Raw genomic sequence first — 13633 nt, forward strand, 5'->3', positions numbered from 1 at the left:
CCTGGGGCTAGTCTCCCGTTTTGGGGGGCTCTGGGCGAGTCTCCCGTTTTGGGGGGCTCTGGGCCGAGTCTCCCGTTTTGGGGGGCTCTGGGCGAGTCTCCCGTTTTGGGGGGCCCTGGGGCGAGCCTCCCGTTTTGGGGGGCCCTGGGCGAGTCTCCCTTTTGGGGGGCTCTGGGCGAGTCTCCCGTTTTGGGGGGCCCTGGGGCGAGTCTCCCGTTTTGGGGGCCCGGCAGGGGGCAGTCTGAGGGGGTGTGAGGGCGGGCTCCTGTTTCGGGGGCCCCGAGGACAGCCCTATTTCGGAGGACCCCGGGGGGTCTTGTTTTGGGGCACCCTGGGGACGGTCCCCTGGGGGGGGGCCCGGGGAGGCGCTCACCTTTACGGGCCTTGTCTGTCGGGACGTTCTGCGCCCGCAGGCGCTGGTCCAGGATGTAGAGCATCTCCCCACCCAGGTTCAGGAAGAGCAGAGGTAGCGTCCGAACCGACATGGCGCCGCGGGGCCGGGGCCGGGGGTCGGGGGTCGGGACTGGCCGCGGGGAGCCGGGGCGCGGGGCTCCGGCAAAGCAGCGAGTGCCGAGAACGGACCCACCGCAGGCGTCTCAGCCACTCGGTTGCCAAGGTAGCGCCAATGACCGGGAGGAGCAGCCAATAGGAGCGCTGCTTGTTGGGAGGTGGGCGTCTTAAAGGCGCCAGGGCGGAGGGCGAGAGAAGCCCATTTGGCCGACATTTAAAGGTCCGGCTGCAAAGGAGCCATTCATGTCTGGGGGCTGAGCTGGGAGGAGCGCTGGGCCCGGAGGCGGGGGCCTGGATTCGGATTCGGCTTTGTTGGGTTACTAGCTGCGTGACCACGCTACAAGTCACTCAGAGACAGTGTGGTGCTGCCTCATGTACTTAACAAGAACGGATGCTTTCGCCTCGCTTCGTTCCCTGCAGCAATGCCGGGACTGGGCTTCGGTCCGCGGTCTCTCCCAGCTTTAAGCTCGCTCAGCCGCTCCCGACTCTCTCTTTACAATTTATAATTGTAGAGTGTCTGAGGCTACATTTGAACTTGGCCTTTCTGACTCCGGACTTTGCGCCCTTCCCACGTACCACCCGGCTGCCCCAGCTTTAGCTCTGTCCTCGTCTGTAAAACGTACGGATTAGAAAACCGCTTTGCGATCCTTTAGATTCTATTTAAACCTGTTATTCCACTTTGGAAAAAAAAAGTTCACTTATGGAGAAATCAAGAACATACACCTCCTCCTCTCCCCCTTAAACCTCATGTTTTTACATCACAATCCGTTACATTCTGAGGTCTCACAATGTTCTTTTGCCTCTTTGTATCCATAGCACCTACCACAGTCAGTGCTTTATAAATATTTATTAACTATGTTACCTCTAATAGCAAGTTCTCTTGTAACAAAGAATAAAAAAGGGAAAAACCAATATATTGAGGCTGAGAGTAAATGCAGTGTTCCAGACAAAGCCCCTCTGAGGAATGATCAAGCTTTGCATTTCCTTTATCTGATTAATATCTTTTATCCCCTCCCCCCTTTTACTGTCTCACTCTTTTTGTCTTTGATTCTGTGATCTATAATCCATCCCTCTTTCCTTTAATAGTGTTCCAGGCTCTCCTCCTTGCTCTGCCCAAACTCTCTTGCTAACCCACCTTTTAGTGAACCAACTCTATACAATCCTGTCTTGAATTTCTTCTTCCCTCGCCCTATTGCTGATCTTTCCAAACCCCAACCATGGATTACTATCACATCTATCTCCCTCCTTCTTACTCATGTTGTTAAGTTGAACTGGAGGAAATCACTAAAATGTTGACAGAGTTCAATACAAATCTATGCTAACTAACCTTGAACAGGTTTTCATCACAGCAAAGAAATCCTATTATTCAATGTCTAAGCCACTCCGATCATTTGCCACTGAGCTCCGCCCCCTTCCCTTCATATCCTTCTCTTCTAAATCTTCTGCAATCTTAGCTTCCGATCTCATCAGTCAATAAAAACTTTTTTCCAGTTACCAATGATTTAATTGATAAATCTAATGGCTTCATCCCTTCCTCCTCTATAGCCATTGACTCTTCTGTACATACTTCCCTCACATTCAATGCTCTCAGTTCTCCTTCATTCGTGACTCCACAGTCTCTTGTGATGGATTTTCATCTATATCTATCCCACTAACTCTGGGCTCTCCTCTCGGCAATCTCAATAAATACCTCTATGGGACGATTTCTAAGTGTCTTTTTTCCAGTTCTAGTCTCTTTCCTGAGCTCCAATCCCAAATGGCCAAATAATTGGCAAACATTTTAAACTTGATGTTCCATAGGCAGACCACTCAGTGTCCAAGACACAACTTTATTACCTTTCTTTATAAACCCTTCCTTTTCCTGAACTTTCCTGTTACTATGAAAAGCACCACTGACTTAGTCACCCAGGTTCATGACTTGGGTATCATGTTCAACTCTTCTCTCACCCCACATATATGTGATTAGTTACCAAGCCGCCTTATCATTTATTTCTTAAAGGTACACTCAGTCACCACTCTTACTTAGGCCTCTATCACCACTCACCTTAATTATTCTAATATCCAATTCTTCTCTCTTCCCCAAGCCCTTCTACACTATTAATCCACTCTCTACTGAACTCCCAAAGCAATTTTCCTAAAATATTGCTTTGAGCATGGGAACCCAATTGCTCAATAAATTCTGATGCCTCCCAATTACTTCCAGGACCAGAGTCCTTTGTCACTTAAAAGCTTTTTACAACCTGGCTCCTTCCTTATAAACCTTATTATCAAGGTACTTTGTACTTGATGGTTCTGAACTAACTTTTTCCCCCTGCAACTAGTAAGACTTAGCTCAAGTAGCACCCGTTTTTGTTCCTTCCCGGGCCTCCAATAGCTAATGCCATTCTTCTTTAAGATAGACATTCACAAATGTGCATGTATATATAGTTGGGAGTGTTGTGATAAGGTTCAGACTTCACTGGAGTCTCTTGATTTGCTTGTGGCCCTGTTTCACATTATGGTTTCCCAAGAACCTGTTCCTGCTTATGCTAGTCCATCTTTTCCTTATCATGGTTTCCCAAGAACCTGTTCTTGTTTATGCTAGTCCATTTTTTCCTTGCTGTCAAATCCCTTCCCAACCTTTCAAGTCATTCTTCAGGACAGCAATGGCTGTTTTCTCTGATTTGCCAGCTCAGTGACTTTCCCATGTTATGGATAATAACCACATTTACTGTTGCCTTCACCCATTCATTCCTTACATCTTATTGTCATTTATTCTCATATTTATCTCTCAGACTTGACTGTTAGGTCCTCAAGGGCAGAGACTAGGCCTTCTCTTGTTGTACCCCAACTCTCTCCACCACCACCTCTTTCTTCCAACTTTTGCTGGTTTTGGGCCTCTTACACAGTATATGCTCAATGTCTTGTTCACTGTTAGTCAAAGGCACACTTGTATAAGCTATCTGGCCAAGACTGGGACACAAACAGCTTGAATTAATATTTATTGAACTGAAATATAACTTCCAACTTGTAATTCTATATTGAGGATCCTGGCAGGGACCTGAAACTACCTTCTCTACCCTCCTCATTTTACAGATATGAAGGAGTTGGAGTTCAGAGAATGTTAACGATTTGCTCCAGTTCACATAACTTGCTGGTATATTAGTGGAATGGAAACCTAGAGTCAATTCCAAATCTGGTACTCTTTCTATAATACCTCTGGATCTTCTGGGCTGAAGGGCCCCCTGTCCTCAGAAGCTAACTTTTCTAAGAAATGACTTATAATGTTCATAAGGACACTCAAGCCCGCAGACAAATGCCTGGCTGGGATGTGGCGTGGCCTCTGGGGAGCTGGCCCGCTGGGCTACCTCCCTGAGGCTTCCGTTACACACTTAGTGAAGCTTTTCTCAGACCTACAAACTCCGTCTATCCCCATAATCTGCCAGGACATGAAGAAGACTGGGTTTTAACTTATTTATTTCTGCTATTAGATAGAGTGCCACATGATTGGTGGAGCCTGGGCTATCCAACTGAAACTTTCTGACTCTCCAGCCTCTTCATTCCTTCACGCTTTAGTGCTTCTTCTTGCTTCTTTAGCTTCTTCAGTGCCTGTGTCTCCTGGAACACCTATTGAAGGAAATGGGAGGGAATGTTTCTCGAATTCTGGGTAAGTAAAACCTCATCCATGGAAGTGTCCAAACAGAATCTGCTGGAATCCTACTCAAGTGGAAGAAGTGTTAACAGGGAAATCCCTTTTAGCCTAAGTCATCAGTCTCTGCTTAAAGCCTGCCAAGGATGAACTTATCTGATAGAAGATATCCCAATGACAGAAGAAAATCTGCCTCCCTCAACCTCCTCTTCTCACTTCCTGCTATTCCTCTAAGGCTAAGCAGAAAAGTCTAATCTCTCCCACTTGACAAAACAGAGTTTCTCATACTCGAAAACATTATTTTAATAGCCAAGATGAAAGAAAAAATAATAATAAAAAAAAAATTGTCTCCATCAAAGCTTCTTAGGCTGTGGGTTGTGATCCCACATGGGGTCACATTACTGAATGTGGGGCTCACAAAATAATTATCAGCAAATGCTTGTTTTGTATACCTAATCTATATATTCATAGGTCCAGGGTTGTGTAAAAATTTCTCAGGCAAAAAGGTGTTAAATATGGGCAAAGTTTAAGCCCTAAACTAAACTGAAGTCCAGGAAGGCTACTCTATGCTGCTGGCAGACCTATATTTAGCTCCTTAATTTTCCAACCCATTCTACAGCAGCCCAAGAAAAGTCGCTTCTGATCCTTACCTTAATAGATAAAGCCTTCTTAGTCATCCACCGTCGGTGTGCAGGGCGGTAATAGAGAGGGGGGAAGGTGTACTCAATGCCCAGCTCTTTACATGTTTTCTCAAACATCTCAAAGTTAGTCTGCCGAAGTTTCTTCAGGAGCTTCTTTCTCTGGTCAATGGTCATTAGCAGGGATCGCTTGTGAGCCTTGTCCTGTACAAACATTGAATGAGGGAACTGGCACCTGCCAAGGGCAATGTGGGAAGGCTGGTCTACAAGTAGCAGGACTTTTGTGAGCTGGCCATGAGCCCCAGGCACCATTATTCTACATAGGAATCTTGTCTTGTCTTATGCTCCCCCCATAAGTAAGTGGTGGGGAATAGTTTCTTGAACGAGTTTCCTTCCCCATTCTAATAGGCTGTATGGTTCATAAGGGCAGGGGCTATTTCTGGCTCTGTCTTTCTATCCCCAGGCACTGAACACATGAATTCCTGATGGGCACTCTATTTCTTCAACTTCAGATAGGAGTGGACTTATTTACTGCTTCAATGTCACAGAGATACAACTCAAGTTGTAGCTAATGGGATTTTGAGAGCGATAGATGTTAAGGTGAAGAGACCTCAGAGTCACTTAATCTCTCCCCTAATGGACTCTGACTGAGGGCCAAATACTACACGATTTGTCCAGCTCAGATTCCAATCTATGTTTCCAAACTCCCAATCCAATTTACTTCATGAACCCTGTAGCCTCTGGAATCAAGGTCTGGGCCTCAGACTTCCCTTCCTCAGAGCTTCCCAGAAGAAACAAAATAATAACAGCTGTATGGAGAGAGGATTTTAAGGTTTCCCAAATGTTTTACCTGCTCTATTTCACTGATGCCAGTATATTGATAACTAGTGCCATCTAGTGTCATTTTAGCACACACTGAAAGTCAAGTAGTACTTTAAGGACATTTAATATAAAGCCATTGATTATCATATAAAATCATTTTCCTTGAAATTACATCTAGTTTGGTTATTGGAAAACTCAGTTAATTTTTTTTGAGTACCTGACAGAGTCAAGCTGGTGTCTGGGCAAAAATTCTATTGAATGCCAAGGAGAAACTCTCATTTGCAAGCAAAGATGTACATGTTTATGCACAAGAAATAGGATTAATTCAAGCTATCCAAAATTTTATATCCAGTTTACTTTAGTTGTAAATCAAAACATCCTCCCCCCCACAAATATTTAAAGAGGATTGTCCCTTACCTCCTCCCAGTAAGATCTTAATCCAGACTTGCTTTACTCTAGGTGCTGCCAAATCTCTCTCCAGGGAGGAAGGGATGGAAGGAGGAGGGAAAGGAAGGTGTGTATGAGGGGGAATGGAGGGGATAGCTCACCTTGTGATGCTTCTGCATGTGTTCTTCATAGTTTCGGATTTTGACTGTCAATTTTATAACTATAATAACAAACCACAAAAAGTCAGGACAGCAAATTAACTGTAACTCAAGAGTCAAAAAATCTTCTTTCACTTTACTTCTGTGAGAGGTACTCTGGTTCAGCAACACTGGCCTTCAGGCTGTTCCATGAACATGATACTCTCATTTTTATCCTCTGGACAGCTTCTCTGGCTGTCCCCTAAGCCTGAAACGCCCTCCTTCCTCCCCTCCAAGTATTGACCTTCTTGTTTTCTTTAATCCCCAATTCAAATTCCACTTTCTACAGAAAGCCTTCTTCAACTCTCTTAGGGCCAGAGGCTTCTCTCAATTCTTTCTCATTTATTCTACCCATAACTTGTTTGTACAAACTTTTTGCATATTGTCTCCCCATTAGACTGTAGACTGCCTCTTTTTGCATCCCCAGCTTTCAGCACAGTGCCAAGCACAGACTAAGTGCTTAATAAATGTATTGACTGACAGAACTGAAGAGAGATCAAAACCTACTGCCACCTGACTTAGGTAATTTTGACCTTTATACCTACCATTTCTTTTGGGTAGGGATGTAATCCTATCATGTGGAACCCCATAATTCAGATCAGCAGCTCTTCAGTCACTTTGCCCACGGTCATATAGTCAGTTTGTATCAGAGGTCAGAACTACAGACACTCTGTAATACTAGTAAATTACTAGTATTTCATAAGCTGCCAGTGGCCCGAATGGCTGTGGGAGCCTTGGTGGTCTTTGGTTCCCTTCAGGCCTTTTGGATGGGAGGGCAGGATGGGAAACAGCAGAAACAGGTCTGCATGTGAGTCAAGTCCTGGCCTGAGGTCCAGATGGGAGCTCACGCTGCAGGACCTTGGACAGAGAAAGAAAGCACTTTCCTTCTCTGGCTCTCTGCCTGTTTCTTCAGGTGCGTTCTGGATGCCCAGTGACCTCTAAAGCTCCTGCTTGCTATTAGCAGTATATGATTCTTTCTCATTTGTCAGTCCCCACTCTGCCCTCAGCATCCCTAAGAACTTCCGTCAAGTTCTTGCTTCATTTCTGTGGGTACAGATGTTACTATTTTTGGGGTAGGGTAGAAAAAGCAGAAGACAGTGCAGAGGAGAGGCCCTCAGAATGATGGCAGCCCAGCTTTGGCAGACATGTGAGAAATGAATTCTGAGAGAGAATTGCGACGGTTCTTTTTTGAGAAATCATTGGCTAATGGGGTTCTCTCAGGAATGAATCATGACACACTACTTTTTCAATACTCAACTGAACTAACCTCTGCTCCAGTGAAAGGAAGGTTTGGGGGGAGGAGTGGCCTAAGGACCTGCTCCCTTAAAGCATGGCTAAGAAGCATTTCACAGGTGGTCCACAGATTCAACAACAGAAAGAGCAAGCACACTGTATGTACTTAGTAAGATGTCACTTAAATTGGACAGATAATTTCTATCAGTCCTGAGAGTTTTTGAGTAGCAGAGAGGTTCTATTGCTATCAGATTGGACAGACAGAACTGTCAGAGGGATGGAAAGCTGAGGTCCCTTTCCCCAAAAAGGGCTAAGAGGTTCTGAAAGCAGGCCCTCTGAACCTTTCATGTGTGTCTCTTTGATACTGAACTCACCATATAGTAAACAGAAACTGGCCAAAGGGGAGAAGTAAGAGTTTGGGTTATTATGAGTGAAAAGGAAACTGTAATAAATAGGTGGATGCCCAAGTAGAAGGTGGGGTAAGTGGAGGTTGGATGGATGCTTGACCATTAGGACTGGAAAGGACCTTACACACACTCAAGTCAAATTCCTTAATTTTAAGAGGAGAATGTGTCCAAAGAAGGGAGGGAGATTTAAACAAGTCACAGAACGAAATCCCACTAAGAAAGAACCTTAAAACACAGAAAAGGTTAGAGAACACAGAATTTCAGGGCAAAGAGAGGTGTTACACCATAGAAGTCAGGGTTGGGAGGGGTTTTAGAATATAGAATGTGAAATTGGGAGGAACCTGGAACACAGAGCACAGATGAATAGTTTAGAGGGGCCTCAGAGATTATCACTCTTTTACATACAAGGTAATTACAGCCTAGAGCAAAGCTTTTTAAAAGTGTAGGTTGTGACTCTATATGGAGTTATATAATTGAATGTGGCAATAGTAAAAGTCTTCTGAATGCTTTATATCCTGGAGTATTGAATATTCCACCAAATATTCTTTATGTAAAAATAAACAAGCATATCCATCTCTATTACTATGCAAATTTGCTTTCATCTTTAATAAGTGGTAAAATTGTATGTATACCAAAGAATTGTTTAAAAACAAATTTCTTTATGATTAATTATTAGTAAATATTTCCATACTGCTTATATATCTATACGTCTGGATCATGTAAAAATTTCTTGGGTGAAAAGGGGATAGAAAAAGTTTATGAAGTTCTGGTTTAGAGAAGCCAAGGGACTTGTTTAAGGTCCCATTTCACACAGGGCCATCTCCAGTCATGCTGATCTCTATCTGGCCACTGAATGCAGATGACTCTGGAGGGGAGAGTGGGCAGGTGACCTTGCATAGTCCTTCCTGCCTGAAATCAATTCACTTGCATGTCACGGCATCCCCTCCCCGATGTCCTTCGAGAACAAAGGACAAACAAGATGCCATATACAGTAAGTAGCAGAACTGTGACTGGTAGTAGTTCTCAAAGCTGTTTGGTTCCTGACTCATTTGAGTAAGACAAAAGCCCAAACATCATCGATTCTCTCTTATCCCAGCCTCACCGGACTGAAGAGAAAAACAGACCAGAATGGACAGAGAGCTGAAGTTCTTACTGAGAAACTAACTTAATGAGATGCCAAACCTATTAGTAATGGTAGGGTTCTCCCAGCACCATTAGCAGCACTGACCACAAGAAGGCTGTAGTCTCACTATCCTTTGCCCTAGTCAGGTCATACCTGGGGTGCCTTTCAGTTCAGGGTATCATGAGCAATGGTTGAAGGAATTAGGGGTGTTTAGGCTGGAGAAGAAAAGACTAGGCAGACTGGAAGATGGAGGAATGGGAATGGAGAGGGATAAAGATGCTAGCTGATTTTGGTTATGGGAAGGACAGCCTCAGTGAGGAATTAGAGTTGTTCTTTTAGGCCCCAGAGAGCACAACCCAGAACAACAGAGAGAAGCTACAAAGCATCTGTTTAAGTTTGATATGAGAGTTTTCTAAAAGGGGGAATGACTGCTTTGGGAGGAAGTAGCTCTCCTCAGCAGAGGGTTAAGCAGAGGCTGCATGAGCATGTGTCAGGGACGCAATCTCAGATTCTGCTGAGACCTCTTCCAAATCTCAGATTTCCTAACTGTGTGATCAAGCTTCTGACCCTCCTCTGAGAATAGCTCATCCAGGCCCAGAGCACTTGTTGGGAAGGTCAGAGTTAACTGCAGTACAGCCATTCAACAAACACTAATTTAAGCATCCCCACTTGCCATATACCAGGAAGACAAAGAAAGGCTAAAATAGTCCCTGCCCTCAGGGAACTAACATTTTAATGGGGGAGAAAACATGAAAACACACTTTATGAAAATACGACACACAAAGAGTAAACAGAAGGTAATCTTAGAAGGCACTAAGCAGTGGAAAGGATGGGGAAAGGTTTGCTGCAGAAGGTGGGAAGAAGCCAGGGGAGCCAGAAGGTTATGAGAAGACTCTAGGTAGAGGGTATAGTCAGTGAAAAAGCAGAAGATGGGATATAGCACAGGACTAACCTCGAGCTTCCAGGGATGTGGTATCTTCTGGATTTGCTGTGATCTTGTTTAATAACTGCTCCGTCTTTACCCTCATTTTCTCCTTCTGATGGGGGAACAAACCAGAATGTATGTTTTGGGTCCCTTCATCCTCAAAACACCCTTCATGTTCTCAGACCTCTCGTGGTACTGCTACTCTAAGAGATTGTCTTGGAAAAGCTCACAACATTATTCCCCAGGCATTGAAGAGGACTGACTCCAGAGTACAAAGGAAGGAGACTGGAGGCTTCTGAAGGGACTTTCTCTAAAACTCAGGATTTTAAGAGTTACTGAGGGCAATGGTGTCAAACTCAAATAGAAATGAGAGTCACTAAATATACATAAAGATCCTTGTAGGATGTCTTGTTTTATTGTATTTATTTTGTTAAATATTTTAAAGTTACATTTTAACCTAGTTCTGGCTGCAATCAGGATTGTTGAGAGCTGTCAGTTTGACACTTCTAACCTAGGGCATTGAGTTGTTAACAATGTGACATGCTGAGGATTACATGGCCAATGGTTGCCAGAGGCAACAGGATGGAGTGGATAAATTAGCTGGCCTTGGAACCAAGCACTGGGTTTGAGGCTGACCCTTAATAAATAAATGTGTTGAAGGATGGAGGACATGAGCCTGCTATCCCACTGGGGACAGAAAGCAAAGCGAGATGAGCACCATCCTCCTCATCAGAAGCAAGGCCTTGTGCTTTCCATTCCATTATTTATAATTATACATCAGCTGATATTTTATATAGAGCTTTGGAGTATAGGAAGTGCTTGATCACTGTGGTCTGATTTATTTTTCACAGTCTTATGACAGAAGAGATAAAGGAGAGGTAGTGTGAAAGTACCCAAGAGACTGATTATTCAGTCAGAGAACTTCGTCTGAACTCAGACTCTGCCACTTAGTATGTGACTATAAGCAAATCATTGTACTTCTCAGACTTTCCTCTCCTTTGTATGGGGGCTGGGCTAGGCCATTTCTGAAAGTCCTTTTAACGCTATATCTCTGACTCATCAGTCTAATTTCCTTGATTCATAGATCAGGGAACTGAAGCTCAGATAATTGTGACTTGTCCAAGGTAACAAAATAAGTGGCCGGATCAGGATTGGAACCAATCTCAGACTTCCTAAGGCCAAAGTGATCCTGTAGCCACTTCTTCTTATAAAACAAATCAACTTAGAGAATTCATTAAATAATTCTGCTCAGTGGTATCAGTATTACATTGGCAAACATACTTGGTATGCAACATATCTATGTCTGAGTTTAGAACTAATGGAAATAAATGCCAGAGAGAAAACAAGAGCAGATCCCATGGCTCACCCTGTTCTGACAATGTACCATAGATGGGTATTGATAAAGAATATGGCTGAGGAAAAAAAGTACCTGAGCAAGGAGAGAAGACACTCACCTGGTCGGCCATTTCCAGGGACAAAATCCTTTTTACAACATCATTGACCCTGTAGGGAGATTGCAAAGGTGAAGAATCTCAGAGTAGATGTGGTGGTGGGTGGTGGAAGGAACCCCGTATTTCAGGTTTGTCTGGAAAATCATGGTAACCTAGAACTTCTTTCTCAAACAGATCAGGTCTTCTCCCCCAAAATTAGAATAATAGGTTATGATTTTTTTTAGGGGAGGAAGAACCATGCAGAATGATCTTCATAGGGTGACAAAGAAACTGAAGCTATCCTGTCACATGGAAGGCTGGACATCAATATTAACCAGAATATAGGAGAGTCATCCAAACACATCTCAAGCCTCAAATCACTTATTTTTCTATTTGTCACAATGATAAGCAAGTGACAAAGGGAATGGCTAAAGCCTCCAGCTCTCCAGATCACTTTTCTTGCTCTCTGGTTTCCTTCGGCTGTCACCAATTTGACCCATTCAATCACTCCTCCAAAGCATTGCCAGCCTCTTATACTTGAACAACAGTAATAATGGAAAATGATCAGTTTATGATAATGGTGATCTGTTTCTTCAAAACTGGCCTTTTCTATCTCTTTTCTCCCACATTTTGCCTCCAGACCATGACACATACGTACTTGTCAATTCCTGGGACATTTTGGTAATCTTTCAGAAGTATGGAGGAAGGCAGGTCATCCATCTGGCTGGACCGGGAGGCTAAGGCAGGCACAAAAGGAAACCATGGAAGATCAGCTCTCACCGTTGCCCATCTGCCCGCACTCAGCCCTCACAGACTGGGATATTTGGGGGCCAACTAGATCACTGGATTTGGAAAGACTGAGCAAATCCTTGAGACTCTTGGAGTTTTAGCTTATGCAGGTGGAAAACTAGATGGTGGCCAAGGCTGTGACAGGGCCTAGAAGATGTCAGGGAACAATTATGGATCCCATGTAAATCAGTCATTCATTAAATATTCCATACCAATCGGTGCCAGACCCTATGCTAAATGTTGGGAATACAAAGGCAAAAGACTGCCGCTGTCTTCAAGGGTTTCCCAGTCTAAAGGGGAAGAGAACAGGACAATAGCCATAAGCAGGATGAAGGTCCCAGATGAAGAGGAAAGAGAAAACTTCTGGGGAGACAACACCGTTCTTTCTGAATAAGGTTTTTTTTTTAAACCAAGGGCAAGAGGAGCAATTCTTCTTCCAGTGGGACTCACACAAGAGGCTGGGCCCACTAAGGGGAGACCGAGTCCCTTCCTGATCCCAGGTCTTCTCCCCGTCCCCGTCCCCCCAGGTTCCCTTAAGCCTGGGTGGTGGCGGTGTTTATTGTTCACTTCCGGGGCCAAGCCAGGGGTCACCTACCAGGAGTCTTGTCTGCCGCATAGGCTCGGGCTGCCTGCAGGAGGAGGCCATTTCCTGGAAAGTGAAGGGGGGAGGGGAGATTGGAGGTGGCCTCGGATTCCCTCCCCGTGCCCCCTCCCTTTAGCTTCGGTTCTTCCCTCCCCGGAATCGGGCATTATTTCGTCTTTTCCTCCCGGGTTTCCAACCTCCTTCTTCCTAAGCCTCTCCGCCCGCTTCCTTTCCCGGTTCTGTCCCGTTTCTTCCCGAATCCCCCGCCGACCTCTCCGCCCGCTTCCTTTCGCGGGCTTTCGCCTCGTCTCGGCTATCGCACTTGGCCGTTTCGCTCTCGGCCCCGCCGCCCGGCTCCTTTCCCGGGCCTCGTTCACGGTCCTGCCCGCCAGCCCCTCCTCCCCGCCTTAGCCAGCCCTTTCCAGCCCCCGGGCCTTCCCCCGTCCCTTCCCCTCACCGGAGGGTAGCAGGGCGCGCCGAGGTCCTGCGGCTACTCGGGCCGTGGCCGCGCAGGCCCGGGCCCGGGCCTGGCCTTGCCCTAGCAGAAGAGCCCTCCGCGCCGCCCTCAGCATCTCGGCCCCCGCCGCCCCTACGTCGCTCCGCGGCCGCCGCCCAAAGCCAGCGAGCCCCGGGACGGCTCACATGGGCGCAGCCATCTTGGCTCAGGCTCAGCCAATCGAGTGCGGCTGCGGGGCAGGAGCAGAGGATGATCGAGCGCATCGATGGAGAGGATGATCGAGCGCATCGATGGAAGTTCTGCCGCTTCTTTAAAAAGTGGACTCTGTTCGTTCTTCAATTCTCTTCCCATCCTGCCCATCGCCCCAGTCTGCACCTATCTGCATCTAATTGCAAACCCCGAAAGGCTATATAAAGGCATAGGCCTCAAGGGGCCCGGATGTAGACTGCCAGGTATACTCTGAGTGATGTAATCATGTAAATAGCCTTTCTTCTTTGCAGGCCC

General features: G+C 45.5%; 2 protein-coding genes across 3 annotated transcripts in view; both read right to left on the reverse strand.

The window, feature by feature from the left end:
- Positions 1-629, reverse strand: part of OSCP1 (organic solute carrier partner 1) — a 38663-nt gene extending 38034 nt beyond the window's left edge. The window contains exon 1 of one of the 2 annotated variants that reach the window (XM_031962167.1): positions 374-629. In XM_031962167.1, coding sequence (XP_031818027.1) covers positions 374-485 — 112 coding nt within the window. In that variant the 5' untranslated portion in view covers positions 486-629. The remainder of the gene's footprint in view (positions 1-373) is intronic. The other variant, XM_031962168.1, reaches the window with a different exon arrangement.
- Positions 630-3478: 2849 nt separating this feature from the next.
- Positions 3479-13361, reverse strand: MRPS15 (mitochondrial ribosomal protein S15). The gene is made up of 8 exons (XM_012545884.3): positions 13130-13361; positions 12685-12738; positions 11959-12037; positions 11325-11373; positions 9898-9982; positions 6147-6205; positions 4789-4980; positions 3479-4116 (listed from the first exon to the last, which is right to left on the reverse strand). Exons 1-8 carry the CDS (start codon positions 13242-13244, stop codon positions 4012-4014), a joined length of 738 nt encoding a protein of 245 aa, XP_012401338.1. The 5' UTR covers positions 13245-13361; the 3' UTR covers positions 3479-4011.
- Positions 13362-13633: the final 272 nt, after the last annotated feature.

Source organism: Sarcophilus harrisii, chromosome 3, assembly GCF_902635505.1.
Source record: "Sarcophilus harrisii chromosome 3, mSarHar1.11, whole genome shotgun sequence".
NCBI classification, from domain to species: domain Eukaryota; kingdom Metazoa; phylum Chordata; class Mammalia; order Dasyuromorphia; family Dasyuridae; genus Sarcophilus; species Sarcophilus harrisii.

Bases quoted from the DNA above. Each gene is read 5' to 3' on its own strand.
- MRPS15 (XM_012545884.3), bottom strand. From the start codon at position 13,244: ATGCTGAGGGCGGCGCGGAGGGCTCTTCTGCTAGGGCAAGGCCAGGCC. The intron at 11,374-11,958 runs GTACGTATGTGT...ATCTCCCTACAG, and splicing joins AATGTCCCAGGAATTGACAA to GGTCAATGATGTTGTAAAAA. The intron at 4,981-6,146 runs GTGAGCTATCCC...ATGTTTGTACAG, and splicing joins ACATGCAGAAGCATCACAAG to GACAAGGCTCACAAGCGATC.